Source organism: Euphorbia lathyris, chromosome 1 (genome assembly GCF_963576675.1).
Source record: "Euphorbia lathyris chromosome 1, ddEupLath1.1, whole genome shotgun sequence".
NCBI lineage: Eukaryota > Viridiplantae > Streptophyta > Magnoliopsida > Malpighiales > Euphorbiaceae > Euphorbia > Euphorbia lathyris.
In genome coordinates, this window is record NC_088910.1 from 84,578,835 (window position 1) to 84,598,332 (window position 19,498).

Here is a 19,498-nt window from a genome sequence, read left to right on the forward strand (position 1 = left end):
ACTCATCAGTTAAGACCACAAATAGAAGCTTGTGCTCATGATTGGAAATCAATGTTATTATTATTCGATATGGTATTAAAAAGAGAATTTTTAGGAGAAAGATGGTTAGTGGCTAGAGAAACAGTATTTGCTGAAAGAAAAGCTGAAATAATAATGAATTTGAATAACATGAAATGTTGTAAAATTAGTAAATTACCAGAATATACTATCAGTTTTACTAAGTTCTTTTATGAAGCTAGGTTTTTACCACAAGAAGGATTGATATACCAACAACTATATTATGACCACTTACCAAACCCATACAACGTAGAAGTTTCAAAAGAATATACTCAATTAGAACCAAAAGAAAATACATTAGGAGAAAGAATTAGAGTACTACGAGCTTATCTTATGCGAAAATGTGAAGAATATAGAGTTCAACAAAAGGTTAAAAAGGATAAGAAACTCGGGTTACGAGAAATATGTGGATTCACGGAAAAACGGTTAGTTTTTGGTTGTGATGATAAAATTAGGAGAAAATATAGACGATATACTCCTAATCGCACTTATAGACATAATCCGACATATAAGAAGTCTTATACTAACAAGTATGATAATGGACGATTTCGACGAAAACGATTTAGACGATATAAAAATAATCCCGAAAATCGGAACAGATTTAGATATAAACGAAAATTTAGGAAAAGACGAGAAAGACCACTAAGGGATAAAAATACTAAACTTACAGAATGTAAATGTTGGAATTGTAATGAGAAAGGACATTATGCTAATAAATGCCCTAAATTAAAACAAAAAGGTGTCAAATATATAGGAACAACAGAATTTATAATGAGTCTAGAACAAATAAGAGCCAGCGATGATAAATGGCATAAAGAAGATGAATTTTATATTACTGAAACAGAAGGTGAGAACTCAGAAGAATTAGAACCAATAGAATATGAAGATAGTGAAACTAATAACTAATGGTAGCCATATATGTAGAAGCACCGGTAGAATATAAACCTAATAAGATTATAAAACGCCGCATATTTATAGATAGTGGAGCTGATATATGTTTAGCGAAGCAAGATGTACTAGTTCCCCATAAATGGAAAAGATCTAAAGGACATAAGGTCAGAGTTACAGGATTTAATGAACAAATGAAAGAATTAGATATTATAGCCGAAAATATGAGATTAATACTTAACAAGACAATCTTTCGATTACCCATAATTTATCAAGAAAATAATATGAAACAACATATATTATTAGGAAATAATTTTCTTGATTTCTTTAAAGTCCAGCTAATCAAACCTGAAACCATAAGTCTTTTAACTCCTTGTAATAAATGGATTATCCTTAAGCGCGTCCTACCTTTATATCCACTCACAATACATAATATCAAAACAAATAGAGATACTAATTTAGAACTTTTAAAACAAAAATATTTAGACCATTTAAAGATCAACTTTGGAGAAAACCCTATAACGTTGTGGGAAAAAGAAAAGATATATGCTAAGATAGAACTCATAAACCCTAATGATGTTGTTCGCACTAGACCAATAAGATATAGTCCTGATGATCAAAAGGAATTTGAAATACAAATAAAAGAATTATTAGACTTAAAATTAATTCAAGAAAGTAAAAGCCCTCATAGTAGCCCGGCATTCTTAGTAAGAAAACATAGCGAACAAAAGAGAGGCAAAGCAAGAATGGTAATAGATTATCGAGAACTAAATAAGAAAACGATTTTTGATGGATATTTTTTACCTTATAAGAGAAATTTAATTAATAGATTATCAGGAAAAAAGTGGTTTAGTAAATTTGATTGTAAAAGTGGCTTTTGGCAAATTAAGCTTACTAAAGAATCAAGACCTTTAACAGCATTTAGTGCACCACAAGGACATTATGAATGGATTGTGTTACCTTTTGGTTTGAAAAATGCACCCCAGATATTTCAACGACGAATGGATACGATATTTAGAAAATTAAATGACTTCTGTGTAGTTTATGTCGATGATATATTAATCTATAGCAATAATATAGCAGACCATTTACAGCACCTAGATGCATTTATAAAAACAGTACGACAACATGGAATCCTTTTATCTGAAAAGAAATCAGAAATCTTTAAAAATAAAATAGAATATTTAGGATATATAATAGATAGTGAAGGATTACAACTACAAGATCATATCGTAACTAGAATCGAAAATTTTAAAGAAAAATTAGATACTAAGAAAGAAGTCCAACAATTTCTAGGAATAATAAATTATGCATCAGATTATATAAAAGACTTACCAAAATTACGACAACCCTTGCAAGAGCTAATTAAGAAACATAAAGTATTTGAATGGACGACAACTCACACTGATACTATAAGAAAAATAAAAGAAGCAGTAAAAGTTCTCCCAAAATTAAGACTACCTAAAGATAATGATCAATTAGAATTATATACAGATGCTAGTGATATCGGGTGGGGAGCAGTACTCATCGCATATAGAAAAGAAGATATAGACAAAGAAACTCCTTTAATATGTGGCTATAGATCAGGAACTTGGAAACCCTCAGAGAAAAATTATCATATCAATGAAAAAGAATTACTAGCTGTTAAAAATGGAATTAAAGGATTTAGGTATCATTTGTTACCCATAGAATTTATCATAAGAACAGATAATACACAAGTAGGAGCATTTATCAGAAATAAAATAGATCCCCTACCAGAATTGAACAAAAGAAGGCATTGGCAAAGTTTTTTCAATTGCTATAATTTTGTTGTTAAACCTATCTCTGGAAAACGAAATATCTTAGCTGATTTTTTGAGCAGGAATGGAGATAATGATCCAGCGAATATCAGAAATCAGAAATCAGAACCGCCAGATGCTGGCAATGATCAGAAATCATGAGAACTTTCTGGACAACCTTGAGGAAGAACTCAAGAAACTCCAGTCTCAGAACAATCAGAATATACGAACCATGACTCCTAGATCATCTTATGAGTTGTTAGGAGATCTTCATAAGAAGCCAATTGAGCTGCCAACTTCATCTAGTGGACTCTCAGGAGCCACCACCTTGAACCATTCTAAGCTGATTAATCAGAACTCATCAGAAATCACAACCTCCCAGGTTATACAATTCCCTCCAGAAATGACAGAAGCATATAAGAATATCATGAAATTTTTTACATATAAGAAGAGTCAAACCGTATATAGAACCATTAAGATGACCAAATACCCTAGGTATATATGCTCAGAAGACTGCAGTCCAGATGTTGTTCAGAAACTATTTCGATATGGATTTCTGGACAAAGTCATGACTGATGAGAGCCTTAATAGTGTTTCAAAACTCCCATCTATCATACCCAGATCCATTGACGAACTTGGATTAAGATTTGGAAGAGGAATATTTTGTGTTCAAATTTTTGATGCTGCTATGGACTTAGAAGGGAAACCGATAATAATTGCTCAGATTTTTAAGACTGGTAGAAACACTAAGATTGATGTAGATAATTCCGACCATCAATGGGACATTCCATGCAAATTAGAAAATTTTAAATCTTGGTTAGGAGAAAAACGAGCACATGGAATCCATACGATCAAATGTAGACTCGAAGACTATATTAGAAATAAAAAGGTGGCTATAATAGCCAGATCGAATCATGGAGAAGTTGAAGAAATGATAACTATCAACTATTTAATGGAAATGAGTGATGAAACGAGTCAACAAATTTTGATAGAAATGTATACGAAATTGATGGATAAGAAATATAAACATAGTTCAGATACATTAGCCCATTATGAATCTATATATGGCCCAAGAAAATCATGTTTAATTAGAATTGAGCCCATAAGACCTGAGCCCATGAATATTGACTCCATAAGGCCCAAAGAAGAAGCCCATCCAAGAAAAGAGGAGGATCCATTTATTTAGAAAATGAGATAAAAATGGATAAGAAAAATAAGAACTATAAGAACGAGGTGTCAATACCTAAAGAAAAGGTGGCAATAAGATCAACACGTGGCAAGACATGAAGATATGAAGAGACATGTGTCCAAAGAAGAAGCATGAGGTGGAAACATTAGAGATTAGTGGCAAGATGTAAAGCTTGAGGTGGAAGAGCAAAATAAGAAGCATTCGACACGTGTAACCTAAAAGTTTGTACTTTTAACTTTTGTGATGATGTAATCTCCTTTTTGGTAATTTCACCTTTGATCTTCTACCTATATAAGGAGAAGACATATGATGTATGAGATATAACTTGCTTTGAGCAATAAAAGCTTTCTTTCTCTCTATATCCATGGCTTTCTAAACTTCCCCTTTTAGCATCCATAGTTGTTAACTACTTAAGTTTAACTTCCGTATAGCATATTAGTTTAAAAAGATCCAGAGTTATAAAGCAACAATAGTTAGCCTTCAGACGAATCCAAGAGGTGTGTAGAGATGCTGGAACACAGCCATAACCCATGATGATGATGAGAGGGTGTCAGGCAGAGTTCAGAAGTCTCCACTGAGGATTGCTTTGAAAGGTATACTAGAGTTCCTCTATAACTCTTGTTCTAATTAAATTAATTTGTTATCATTAGTTACACTTAAAGGTTTAATATATTATGGATGTTAAATTTCATTTAACAATGTTTACTTCATCAGTCGTTTGTCTTCCTACCCTTTTTAGGGTCATAAGAGCGATCCTGCATACATTATACACATCAGAAAAAACGGTCCACAACAAATGATGTTATTCACTTCCTTGGTCGATAAGCCTATTTCAATACTAATGATTTGGATGTAAATAAGTGAGGATATTGATAATGTTTCTATTTAATGAAGTTCAGCTTTCTTTAAGAAGAAAAAAAAAGTTTAGACACAATCAGTAGTGTGAAAGCTCTTATCAATATATTGAACACTGGATAATTATAAATTGTTGGTACCATAATATAATATAATAAATGTATAACGTGTAGTGATATGATTCTAACATAAACAAAAACAAAAAGCATGTGAGGTGATGTGATGTCACACTACTATTTCATTCATTTTCAGGAGGTCCCACTCCACAACACAACACAACACGTATGATCTAGGAATGGACTGAAAAACTCAATTAAACGTAGGCATGGAGTTTTAATGTTTTTTTAGAGTAAAAAGGCCTAAAAATTACAAATAAAGAGTTTTAATGTTTTAATGTTTCTTTTCTTTTTATGCTTATCAATATGCCCAAACTATTCATATTCACATTCGGGTTCAAATATTTAATATAACATTGATAATTTGGATCCATTTTATCCATATTATAAAACATAAATAATTTTGTTTTTTATTATACACCAATTTTGTTTTATATCAATTTGTTCTAAAAAAATGATTTCATGTTTTTTATAATTTAATGATAGAATTGGAGATTAATATTAATAAATTCGATGAATTTTTTTATTTTTTAGTCCAATTTGTAGAAAATGCATTATTTTTTTCATATCCCAACATATGTTTGTGATTTGTTACTGATAAAATGACGCACGTGTGAAGTGTATATGACAAGATTCATGATCGAGAAGACAATTTGATGAATTATTTCTCAAATTGGTCCAATTTATCAACATTAGGGGTAAAATTGCTCTAGGCTTCCAACATTACGGGTAGAATTATACCATTTTAGATGTTAGGGGTAAAATTGCTCATGACTCAAAATGTTAAGGGTATTTTTTTCACTTTAATCCAAAAAAATAAGTGAAATAACGTCATTTCACTTTTACTTTATTTCAAAAAAAAAAAAAAAACTTAATACATCACCAGCTCTCTGAACTTGTCTATAATAGTAGATTGGTTCCCTGAACTTTGCAAGTGTCTCACCAGCTCCCTAAACTTGCTTATTTCGTAACAACTAAATACAAAAACATTAATACTAACTCGGATTAAGGTGCAAAAATACCCCCTAACGTTTTGGGTCATGAGTAATTTTACTCCTAACATCTAAAATGGTGCAATTTTACCCCTAACGTTGGAAGCCAATGGCAATTTTACCCCTAACATTGATAAATTGGGTTAATTTGAGAAATAATTCATCAAACTGTCTTCTCGGTCACGAATCTTGATATTTACACTTCACACGTGCGTCATTTTATCAGTAACAAATAACAAACATATGTTGGGATATGAAAAAAAAAATACTGACTTTTGTATGAATTGGACAAAAAAAAATCATCACATTTATAAATTTGCTCTAGGCTACTAATGTTAAGGGTAAAATTGCATTGTTTTAGACATTAGGGGTAAAATTACTCCAGACCTAAAATGTTAGAGGTATTTTTTCACCTTAATCCGAGTTAGTATTATGATTTTTGTATTTAGTTGTTACGAAATAAGCAAGTTTAGAGAGCTGATGAGACATTTGCAAAGTTCAGGGAGCTAATCAATTTTTATGGACAAGTTTAGGGAGCTCGTGATTCGAAATAAGCAAGTTTCGGGAGCTGGTGAAACACTTGCAAAGTTCTGGGAGCCCATCTACTATTATGGACAAGTTCAGGGAGCTGGTGATGTGTTAGGCAAAAAAAAATCATATTTTTCATTGGAGGGTGTAAATTACACCGATGACCACTGAACTTCAATTGTTAATAATATGGTCGCTGAATTTTACACTTTTAATATTGGTAGCTACTTAACTTTGACTAACTCCTCAAAATAACTGTTAACGACTTCAAAATAAAAATATTCAAGAATTAAAGTTGTTTAGAACGATATTTACCATGAAACCATATTTTTTATTTTCCAAAATCACATTTTTTGGAGCTCTCTCTCTTTAAAATTCAATTTCTGTCCTAACCAAATTACACATAAATGACCTCAAAACGAAGCTTTTCAAGAATTAAATTTTCTTAGAATATCATTAACTTTTCAAATTTTTTTATTTTGATACACTGAGTGTCCACCAATGTTAAAAAAATGTAAAGTTTAATGGTCATACCGTTAAGATTTAAAATTCAGTAGCCACAATGTTGAAATGGAAAAATTCAATAGCCATGAGTGTAATTTACCTTTTTTTCATTTTCATATTATTTATTGTAATCAGATCACCTTTTAGTATAATTGATTATTCGTTATTTTCTTAATCAATAATGTTCACATGCACCTTAATTACTCATTGATTGATATTTTCCTTTTCTTCATTCAATCATCATTAATATTGATTTCCTTAAACCTATTGCAATTATCAAACATTATATAAACATCATGCAAAACTATTTATATTTAATAATAGATAACATTAAAAAGAAAGGAAACCATCAACCATTGTTAGTAATTGACCCTATAATAGAAAGTCAATATTAATGTTCATTGTATGAATAAAAGTAAAATACTATTAAGGAAAGGCCTAATACACAAATAACCCCTGAATTTGTCCAAATGTTGCAACTGTCCCCCTCAACTTTCAATTGTAATAACTTACCTCTTAAACTTGTCCAATTGTAAAACATAACTCCAAATTGGGAATTTTTTTACCCCGTATTTGAAGCAACCGTAAAAAAATTTTCCAGGATTCGTATCACGCTGAAGATTTGATTATCATACTCCACAAGCGTTGCAGATTTTGTATTTCACGTGTTTCTTCAATTGCAGTCCATGTCAGCAATTTGGGGTTGTGTTTTACAATTGGACAAGTTTAAGAGGTAAGTTGTTACAATTGGACAAGTTTGAGGGGTAAGTTGTTACAATTGAAAGTTGGAGGAGGCAGTTGCAACATTTGGACAAGTTGAGGGGGTTATTTGTATATTATACCTTAAGGAAATGTATTTTATTGATAATGTTGGAAATATATATTCAGCCAAATATAATATTCGTCCGTAATTTAGATGAGTCGGGTTTGGTTATGTGGGTAATTGAGTTTTAATCTAGTTGCTGGCTATAAATAAATAGCTACACATAACTTCTATGTAGATAAAAATAGTCATTCTTTCTCTAAGCTTGGCCACCCCTTCTCTCTACTTAGTTTGTGGAATTACCATATCTCTTCCAAAATCATTTTGAAACTGTGTGACCCGTAATACAAGCAGGGGGCATTTGCCCCCCTTCATCCCATTAAAAAAAAAAAAATTTTAAATCTAAAAATAAGGGTTAAAGTGCAAAAATACCCCTAATGTTTTGGGTCAGGAGCAATTTTATTCCTAACATTTAAAATGGTACAATTTTATCCCTAACGTTAGAAGCCAAGAGCAATTTTACCCCTAATGTTGATAAATTGGGTCAATTTGAGAAATAATTCATCAAACTGTCTTCTCGGTCATGAATAATAGTGCCTGAAATTGATCTAATTTATCAATGTTAGAGGTAAAATTGGTGCAAAATTACAAAATTGATATGCAATTGGTGCAAAATAAAGAAAAAAATAACTGTATTTTATAATAGTATCTGAAATTGATTCAATTTATCAACGTTAGAGATAAAATTGCACCATTTTAGATGTTAGGGGTAAAATTGCACCTGACCCAAAACGTTAGGGATATTTGATGCGTAACAACCCGAGAATCCCGGAAATGGATGATTACGAGTCGGAAACATTATAATTTACGTTTTTTATCAAAAAAAATCAAGAAAAAATGCATGACAATTGAACGATTTTGCATTTTTCGTCACTAAAAATTGAACAATTTTGCATTTTTTGTCATAAAAAATTGAATAATTTTACATTTTTTGTCTAAAATTTTTTTACACAGAATTTTGCCCCCCCGCTCCCTCAAATCCTGGATTCGCCACTGAATACAATACCATAGTTCAATATTTCTGTTGCAACAACTCAACAAGAATCCGTGCTACAAGAAGTAACTGTTGGCCCAAAATAAAATAAATTTTATTTTATGTATATAGAAAGCTTGGGTTTAATTTTAGGATATAGTTTCTATTTTTTTCTAGAAAAATAATAATGATGAATGGAAAATAAAAATAAATATATATATATGTAAACTAACCTCCAGCTCGGCGAGCTGGAAGTCAGCACGGCAAACGAGAGATCGGTCCTCACCCGGAGCCCGTTTCGGTCCACCCGACTTCTCCAAACGCATCCGAACACAACCACGAGCTAACCTACGAAGCCTAGCCCATCCCCACATCTAGGCCCAAGCCTTAAAATTCTCTCTAACAACAAGGTAGTGGGGTGATGTGGCATGAAAGTTGGTAGTGGTTGGTGGAGGTTGAGGAAGTTAGTGGGCAAAGTTAGAGAGAAAAATAAGGGTTAGTTGATAATTAATTACCCAAAATGCCCTTCCAAAAAACTATAAATAGACCCTCCCACTCTCAACTCAAACAGACTCATTCAATACAGAAACCCACTCTCAAAGCTCCAATGCTTAATTCCTAGTTTTTGTTCTTTGTTCTTCAAGTTCTTAGTTCTCCTTTCCTTTTTCTAGCTCTTTTAGTGTGTTTTAGCTCTAATTCAAGCCTCTTTTCAAGTTTTTCAATTCAATTTAGCATTCATAAGCCTTTAGTGTACTCAATTCCTTAGCTATAATTATTTTGCAAGTTAATTTTTCCAAATTCGTCCAAGTATTTTCAAAGTCCGATTTCATCCATTTAAATTCATTTTTTGCTTTCGATCCCTTCAATAAAGTTGTTCCTGACGTCTTGAATTTCAATCTGGTATATTTATTTTCCCAATTTGGTGCTCATAAACTATAGTTACAAGCCAATCTTTACAGCCCAAATTCTTTTAGCTAGCATGTTCCTAGAATTTTCCAGATTCGTCCAGTTGTTTTCAAAACTCAATTTCGTCCATTTAGAGTCCGTTTTAGCCTTCGATCCCTTATAGAAGTTTGTTCCTGACCTCCTGAAGTTAAATTTAGCCTATTTATTCGTCCAATTCCGTGTTCTTAAGCACTCAAACGAACCCACCGAAGTCAAAGATTAAATCTGCCACATTTGCCTACCACACGTTTTGACATTGCCAAGATCATATACCATACGGGCCCAACCGACCGCAACGCTCCCAGAACTTCAAGCCGACATCAAAGTTCAACGTCCAGCCGAGATAGCTATTGTGGCTCCGAGTTTGTCGTTGAATTTCAATTTTATTTTAATTGCATTTCAATTCCTTGTATTGATTTGTTTTTTCCAATTCAATTGATTGTGACTCTTAGGGAAAAAATTGGGTTTGGTGAGGCGTGCAGGATTTCGGCGCAGGTGCGCTAGAGAAACCTTGTTCCTCTTCTTTGCGCTTGCGTAGATTGACACGCATGCGGTAGGTAATATATCAACAATCTTTAACTTCGCTTTTTCTTCAAGTGAATTGATGTATTTTGGGGAAAATTCCCTTTGAACCTGAAAATCAAAATTGAATAATAATAAAGATAAAATACTACTACCTCCGTTTCATATTACATGTCTTTCTATAGACTCTTTCTTTGTTTCATTATACATGTCATTTTATATGATCAGTACACGTTAAGTGAATCTTTTTTCCTGCTATAAAACGTCGGTTTATGAAAATTAATTAGAACAATGGACTCATTATAGAATAAATAAATAGTGGAATCAATAAATAAAGGGCAATAATGTCTTTTTTCTAATATTCTTAATTTTTATGCAACTCTCTAAAACGACATGTAATATGAAAAGGGGAGTACTATATAACATAAAACACTTAAATTAAAATGTAACATTTAAACTGAAATCACTACATGATTTATGAGTTTTTCAAGCTCATATCAATCTATAATTGAGAGGATACACAAATACAGATTGGACAAGAGATTTGCATGAGAGAAAATCAACATCTATTTATGTTTTCTCGTTAGGCTAAGGTGTCATACTTATACAATAGTGAGAAAAATTGTGATTCATTATCTTCCATAAGAGTTGAGTATGTGTGACACTTATCTTCAATATACAAAGATAGTATGATTAAATCAGTTTATGAACCATTTAAGTATTAATCCTTACATACTCCTGTAGTGATTAACAATGATAATCAATCTGCTATAAGCTTTTGCTAATGATTAAAAGTTCCATGTTAAACCAAAGCACATACAAATTAAGTATCATTTTGTTGGAGATTTAGTTGCATATAAAAAAGTTAATCTGAAGTATGTGTCAACAGATCCACTTACTAACCATGTTTTTGTAAAACATGTTGGATCCCAAGGATTGTGTCGCATCCTTGAACATTCAATCTTCCGCCTCTTAATACAAATATACAAAACAATAAACATACAGTCAAACCTTCATAAATTAATACTCGATAAATTAATAACCTCTTTAAAATAATAATTTTTTTTGGTCCCGACTTAAGCCAGATCACTAATTTTATACTCGATAAATTAATAACCTCTATAAATTAATAAAATTTCATGGTCCCGACATTATTAATTTATAAAGGTTTTACTGTATTTGGAATCCAAAATAAATTTACTTGTAAACTCATTCCATCAATAAACTTTTTGCAATGAGAAGAGAAGGTGAATCCATAGACAATGCAACAACATAATAGAAAGAAAGAGAATAAAATTAAAGGTTCATATGAGAGAAATATATTGTAAAATAGATGACGTAAAAAAGTTGAAAATAGGTATATATATATATACTTCTCTCAAAGTGGAATTTATAACCGTACTAAGGTCTTAAGCGTTTAATACAATGAATGGAAAAATAACGTGCATGCAAAATTTAAGAAGTTCTCAATTTTCACAGAAATTCATTTTGCTGTGTGATGAATTTTGTTTCTTGTAATGTGCCAAACAAAGAACCATTACAAATATTAAGTCAATTGTGTGGTATTCATTACCAATTTTGATAAGAAATTCTCAAAAGTTCCGCAAAGGTCTTACAAAAGTTTCATTACTATGAATTAAGAGGATACTGGAAAAAAAAAAAAAAACACAAAATCTCAAAAACAACCAATAATATAACCATATACGAAAAAACATACCTAAACAACCAGATGTAAAAGGAACTTCTATATCGCAGATTAAAAATGGTTTGAACAACAAATTTCCAAAACTCAATCGATAAAAACAATTGAAACAAATATATATATATATATATAATATTAGAGAGTGAGAAAACAAAACAACTAAGGTGCCGTTTGGTAAGACGTAATGAGCTTCGTAATGGAATGGCCATTACATTGAAGGCTCATTACCATGTTTGGTTGCATATTACAATTTCATTGTAATGGAATGAGAAAACCTTGAGTTAAATTTTGTTGAATTGTAATCCTCATTACATAGAAAAATGACTTGAATTCTCATTACATTGTCATTTAACCTTTCATTTCTCAAATCTCACGTCTAGGAGTGTGCATCGGTACAAAACCGAACCGAATAAAAAAACGAATACCGAAATGATCAAAATAATTCAAACCGACACCGAACCGGATAATAGGTAAAATCGAATTAAAACTGAACCGAAATATGCGGTTCAGTTCGGTTTAAACCGAACAAACCGAATTAAGTTAAAAATAACAAATAACAAATAAAATTCACTATATTTTCTCATTAAATTTACCTCAACAACAACAAAATTGAAATATTTCCAAAATATATCTATATTGGATTATTATCTCAACAATAAAAAAAAAAAAAAAACTAAACTTGTATTATATATATATATATATATATATATAAATGTAAAATATGTGTAATTCGGTGCGGTTCGGTTTTTTTTTACATTTTCTATCAAACCGAACCGAATATCGAAATATATTTAAAATTAAAACCGATGCTGAACCGAATTGTTAAAAAACCGAATCGAAAAACCGAATTCACTCGGTTCGGTATGCGATTTAAACCGAACCGATGCACACCCCTACTCACGTCTCAAAAAGTAGAAAAACATGAAAATTGAAAACGAGAAAAATGAAAAAAATGCGAAAAACCGAAAAATGCGAAAAATGAAAAACCGGAAAAAAGAGAAAATAGAAAAACGGTGAAAAATGTTGCAAAATGGAAATTAAAAAAACGGTGAAAATTATTGAAAATGGAAATTAAAAGAAACGAGAAAAGTGTAAAAAAAAAACAAGAAAAAACGAAAACTATATACTAATTTATTGATTTCGGTTAATCTAATTTTGTATTTGATTTCGATTCGATTTTTCACATTTTTCGTGCTTTTCATGTTTTTCGTCGATTTTAATTATGTAAATAAAATTTTATGATTACATTGAATTAGGAAAATATAAATATTGTAATGGTCATTACATTACATCATGATTGTCAACCAAACATGGTAATGGAATTACCATTCCATTCCATTCCATTACAACTTTGATTACATTACGACCTTGATTACATTACATTACATTACGGCATACCAAACGGACCCTAAGAATTGCATAGATGGTAGAAGAAAAACAAAAAATAAGCAAAAATATGAAAAAAAGCGAGGATAAAACAACAATGGTAAAATAATAATAATGAAGAAATATGGAAGAATATGCAAACTGAGCCCCTGGTGAATTCAATTTTCACTGATTAAGTCACTGTTTTTTTAAATGAATGCGTTAAACTCTTGAATCTGTTAATTTTTAACAAATCAAACATCTAATCTTTTAAATGGAAAAATTAAACTTTTGGATCCATTGTTTTTTTAACACATTAAGCCCTTCTTGAATGATCCAATTGTATGTGAAACTTCACATAACGGTCAACATTTGATTGTTCCCCTAAGGTAAAACAATTAAACTAAATGAATTTTGAAAAATTTCAAGGTAATCCTTAAATAATACTCCCGACCAATGAATTCATGACACATATATATATAGTTTTTCTTTCCACCAATCATGTTGTGGGATTCAAAACAATTTTCATTAATAGGGAGTATTACTCCCATAGTACTATAAAATTTCTCAAGAATTTTATTGTTTTACTTTAGAGGATAGGATAAATTTATTTTGGAGGTTGATGTGTTAAAGTTAATTCAGGAATTGACATGGCATGATTTTTAAACCTCTCTTTGAAATCCAATTTATATGTGATTAGATCAAATTTATATGTGATTCAAACTTCCTTCAGCCGGCGTGGAAGTTGAATATGAAAGAAAGAGAAAAAAAAGAGAAAAAAAACATGTTTCCAGTAATATTTAAGAAATAGTAATCTGGTATGGAGAAGAAAATTCTTATAAACAAAGCATTTTGGTAAAATTGGTCTTTAGATTTTAGATCGGGTTAAACTTGATTCAATCCAGCTCATGAGCAAATCTAATAATGAGATAGGGCTTATCAAGAACATAAAGATATCAAAACTTTCTTTCTTTATGGAGAGATTGACATTACTTCCTGAAACTGAAATAGCATCTCTATGAATTTGGTTGATCATACTACTCGAATTTTGCCTCCATACCCATAGTGATTTAGAAGCCCTTCATCTTGTCTCCAGTTCTCTTTTACTTTCACTTCAATCTGTAGAAGAGGTTATTTGCATTAAGGACACCTACCTTAACCAACATTTAATCTAATGAATGATCTTCTCAAACTGTAATTATTGAGCAGATACTAAAAATATTGCACCTCCAGATAAACTTTCTTCTGCAAGAAGTCTTCGATGTCCAGCCGAGCAGCTGTTGCAAGTAATTTCAGAGCCTTCCCTTCCTACACAGATTAATTTAATACCTGTAAGAACACTAATTACACTCTAGCTTTCACAAAGTAACCACACCTTACTTTTCCAATGATGATGATTTTTTGAGAGTTCTTCTCAACAACAATCTCCACTTGTATAAAATCTTTTGCTGTCGGTCTACTTTTATAGCTCACCACATTGACCTGTACAAGTAAATAGTGTTATAGATTAACAGCAAAAAGATAAAAATACTAACTGACATCTCTGATACTATCATATACCTGACATGCATAAGGAACTTCATTTCGAAACTGCATAAAGATCTTTTCTCTTACAATTTCAGCCACAAAAAATCTTTCTGGATGCTCACTTACAATATCCTGAGAGCACATAACCAACAAGAATGTACATTTAATACAAAAAGGCATTTCACTTTACTAAATGCAACCACTAGAAAAGTTATAAAGATACATGTTTGGTATAGGTTAGAGTGAAACTTAACATTTTTGGTCAAATACTTAGACTAAAGTATCCCATAGAGTAAATTTCATCAGTCAGGCAAACTGGTAAACTTCTAATTTGATCACTGACCGAAAGACAATTGTATAGCAATAATTTCCCCTTTTTGTGATGCTCATGCATGTTTTGCTTCTAGTTACTTCATCTAGCTGCTGCAACCTTTTCTGTTCTTTTCCACTTTTATTACATTACAAAGTCTGTTCCTTAATAGATGAGAAAGCATGTCAACAGTGCAATATTTTCTTGGCCATATGGCATATATGATATACGAAAGAATGCATGCCTGATAGAGAGTTTTTTTAAGTTGCAACAGGCAACAAACATCAAAAGCATTAGTAGGTCTGGCTCTAGCATATTAGTTTTGTGTCATAAGTCCATTCTGCGCGTGGCATGCCCAGTATGTTCAAAGTGGCTCCAGCTGTTGAAAAATATTGGCATAAAATATAATATGAATCTACTAGGCTTATACTTGCAAATAACTACGAAAAAGATGTAGTGAACTGAATATTTTTAACATCATATCTAATCCAAACCCATATGAAATTTAAACACCTTAATTATCGGAAGAAAATATTCTTAACATCATACTTCAGGGATGCTTCAGGGTTAATTGATTTCATTAACAACCGCATAGCAGAAGACATGCCAGACTCTAAACCCTTGACCATCTACACTACACAGCAGGAAATTGACAAGTTTTAAAGGATATATAATTTATGGATAATGACCAAACAACATCAACACCAAGACTTATAATCAGTTTCTCAAGAAAGTTAGAAATTACAGATCCAGGAAACTTATCTAACTACCTTCGGATAATAAGCTGGCCCAATCGGAAGTTTTGACAGTATCCAATCCTTGACATCATCCACTCCCTGCCCAAATTTTGCACTCACAGGTATGACCTCGTCGACATTAGTAAATCTTTCATACCACTGCAAAGAATGTGTATTACTTTAGGTCTTTAATGGACTGAAAGAAGAAATTCATAAAGCCATAATATTACTCCATATACAAAAAGAATAAACCAATCTGTTCTGACCTCGAGTTTCTTTGCAATTTCCCCAGGTTTGATAGAGTCTTTCTTATTCAACACTAGTAAAGTAGGTGGCTTATCTTCAAGGCTTCCCAAAACATCTTCCAACACTTGATCAATCTAGAATCAAGAAATTGGATTGAATATGGAAGAAAAGTATTGCAAGAAACACCACAGACAACATAGCATACCTTTTCAGGCGGTCTGCACGCATCAACAATTACCAGTACACAGTCTGCACTAATGGCAGCAGTGTTAACATTCTTCATCATCATAGAATCCAATTTGTGCATTTGCTTCTGAATAACACCAGGTGTATCATAAAGTATCATCTACAATTAAAATTCTATATCAGTTACATGACAATAAGCCAACTTAATGGTTTTTGAATTCAGTATGCTGTGCTAATTCACTCTCTCTCTCCAAGCTTGAGTTTTCATGAAACTTTTCGCTACATATTCTGACTGGTAAACGTTGTTGTCGTGTGACCAAGAGGTCACGGGTTCGAGTCTTAGGAGCGGCCTCTTGCCAAATAAATTGGTAGGGGAAGGCTTGCCCCCAGTACACCCTTGTGGTGGGACCCCTCCCCGGACCCTCGCTCAGCGGGGACGCGTAGTGCGACTGGGCCGCCCTTTTTTTTTTTTATTCTGACTGGTACTAGATCAGTGGCAAAATAACTCACCACCACAATATTTATCAATAATAATAATCAATGTAATGATGGTAATAATTATTGCACAGGAACTCAATGTAATAGTAAAATTTGGAGTTTCAAATTATAGAACTTTGGATTGAGGAGCCAGGTACTCAGCTAACATTCAGAACGTTTCAAACCGGCGGAGAATTCACAGGTGGTACTGCAGAAAATGTACAAGCGCCTTAATGGAAAAATAAAATTTAATGAGGATTTGTTTCATCCCATAAGTACGAGTCATGGGCGTCCTGCTTTTCTATGTTATATAGACTTGTATGTTGCCGTCAATTTCAGCAATCACTTTTTCTGATTCTACATATTGATCATTTTGAACTAAAAGGGAACTTTTTTGTGGAATGTGTAGAAGTCTAAATGCATATTGAAGTAGGTTATTTTCCAAAACTAAGAAAGAGCTGATGAGGATATCTAATACCAACTGCATTCCCATTCTAAAAATATCACAACAGTAGTTAACATAAATTCAAAAATCATGAATATGGACTGAAATCTCTGTCCAAGTGCTACCTGATATTCTGAGGTGGCATATTGTTTTCTGCATACAACTTAAGCAGCTCCGAATTGCTATGAACTCTGTGAACATACAGAATAACCTAAGAAAACTATGAATGAAAGAGGATTTCAAAAATAAAAGTTGGGATTCAGATTTGAGTATCTCAAGAACCAAGTCACCCCCAAAGTTTTTTTGGAAAAGTTTTGTTCCATTTGGAAATGGATCCCTGTTATCCCACTCATTCTAATTACAGTTAAAAAGTAAACAACATTTTTAGCCAAGTACAAGTGATAAAAATGTTAAACCTTGAACTCCTTAAGCAACTAACAAGAGAACAAAATACATTTCAGGAATTGTATATAATTTCCAAAGGCAACCATTATGGACTATTAATCTTCCTCCAAAGGACCATTTTCTTCCTTTGCCAGAGCTTAGAAAGAAAATCCTAATTTAACATTGAATTGTGCCGTTATTTGTTAAACATATGAATAAAATGCAAATGAATTATACTGAAAAGTAAAAACAAAGAAAGAAAGAAAAACAAAGCAAACCTGGTAGTCAGGGCCAGAACATATACCAAGAATCCGATGCCTAGTAGTCTGAGGTTTATCAGTAACAATTGACAACTTTTGGCCTATCATTTGATTCGAAAGGGTACTCTTGCCAACATTTGGCTTGCCAAGAACAGCCACATACCCTGCATCATATCAATTCACTATCAAAATTATCAATTGCAAAATCTGAAAGAAATAAAGAAAGAGAGCTAACCGCTTCTATGATTAGGGTCAGAAGAGTATTCAAGTTCTTCCATTTCGTAGTCATCGAGCAGCGCCGTGTTCCTCTCTGGTTTCACACTCAATGATAAAGTATTCGAGTCTTCATCTTCATCTTCTTCTTCAACCTCTTCATCTTCTTCGTCGAATTCTTGTTCGCTAATCCAAAGCTGCTGCTGCTGCTTATTGGAAAAAGAGAAGCTGGGTTTGTTATCTCCGGTACTTTTGGGTAGAAATTGAAATTGGCTGCTTCTTCTGGTGCTGCCTCTGATAGAAGAAGTGGTAAAAGTGTGAGTTGTGTAATCTTCGAAGGAGAATTTTAAGGTGCCATGAGGAAGAATTGTAGAAAGGGATAAAGCCAGCTCCATTGCAGGAGCTTGCTTATACAGTAATAGTTCCATTACTGCAGTTCATTTCATCCTTCAACTTTGAATACACTTGCTGCTGCTACTACTGGATAATCTTCTCCCCCTATCCGACACGCTGTCGTTTTCCCTCTTTGGAGGCTTTTTATTTAGTTAATTTGAATATCTCAACTAGGATATTGATATTTATTTATTTATCTTTAGAACGGAAAGCAGAGCCCGGGGAAAAAAAAAACCAAAAAAAAAAAAAAAACCCGGAAAACTCACAACACAATACGTATCAAATCAAAACTTAAAAGAATCGGCAATCAAAATCTCCTGTAAGCGGCTGATTACACTCGTAATGATCCAAAATAAGAATGCTCATGAAATTCGCCAATCAATATGCTGCTCTATTTTTTTTTTGCGAAATGTGTGTTTCACACGAACATTCTAATTTTGTTTCAGAAGCGCATTACAACTCTCAATTAGTAATAGTATCAATGAGTAGAGCGCTTACCATCCTTAACAATCTTAACAACAATATGAGAGTCTAACTCCACAATAATTTTCCTAAAACCCATCTTCCACACCAAGTCCAACCCGTAGTAAAGCCCCCATCATTCGCCTAAAACAGCAGAACGACTACCTAAATTACAAGTAAACCCTCCTACCCAACTCCCTATACTACCGCGGATAGGACCACATATCGCGTTGAACCCAAGATTACTTGTCTCGTCACATATCCGATGAGGCAGAATTAAACGCTTCACTATTCCTCCAACGCCAAATGCACCAACAAATGATGGCAAATAGGGCTTGCCATTTCAGATTCCTTCAACTTTAGGTAGTCTGGAGATTCAACTTCAACCAATCTGTTAGGTTTTCGGTCAAGAATTAATCATGCCAAATCGCAGGAACAAAAAAAATCTAAATCTCCCTAGCTTTATCACTGTCTTGAAGTAAATGCAACGTGGATTCCTAAAGCAAGCAGGCGGGGCAACAATCACAGTTCGTGAGGTTTCATCGAACTTGATTCACTTTAAAGAGAACTTTCTCATGCATTGCCATCCAGATGAAGCATCTCATTCTTTTGGGAACTTGC

The 19,498-nt window shown here is 32.5% G+C and overlaps 1 protein-coding gene across 1 annotated transcript; it reads right to left on the bottom strand.

Moving 5' to 3' along the window:
- Window positions 1–14,128: 14,128 nt before the first annotated feature.
- LOC136204236 (GTPase ERA-like, chloroplastic) lies at window positions 14,129–18,546 on the bottom strand. The gene is made up of 9 exons (XM_065995456.1): window positions 18,045–18,546; window positions 17,828–17,973; window positions 16,263–16,403; window positions 16,078–16,191; window positions 15,845–15,970; window positions 14,798–14,896; window positions 14,618–14,719; window positions 14,465–14,545; window positions 14,129–14,356 (listed from the first exon to the last, which is right to left on the bottom strand). Exons 1-9 carry the CDS (start codon window positions 18,448–18,450, stop codon window positions 14,270–14,272), a joined length of 1,302 nt encoding a protein of 433 aa, XP_065851528.1. The 5' UTR covers window positions 18,451–18,546; the 3' UTR covers window positions 14,129–14,269.
- Window positions 18,547–19,498: the final 952 nt, after the last annotated feature.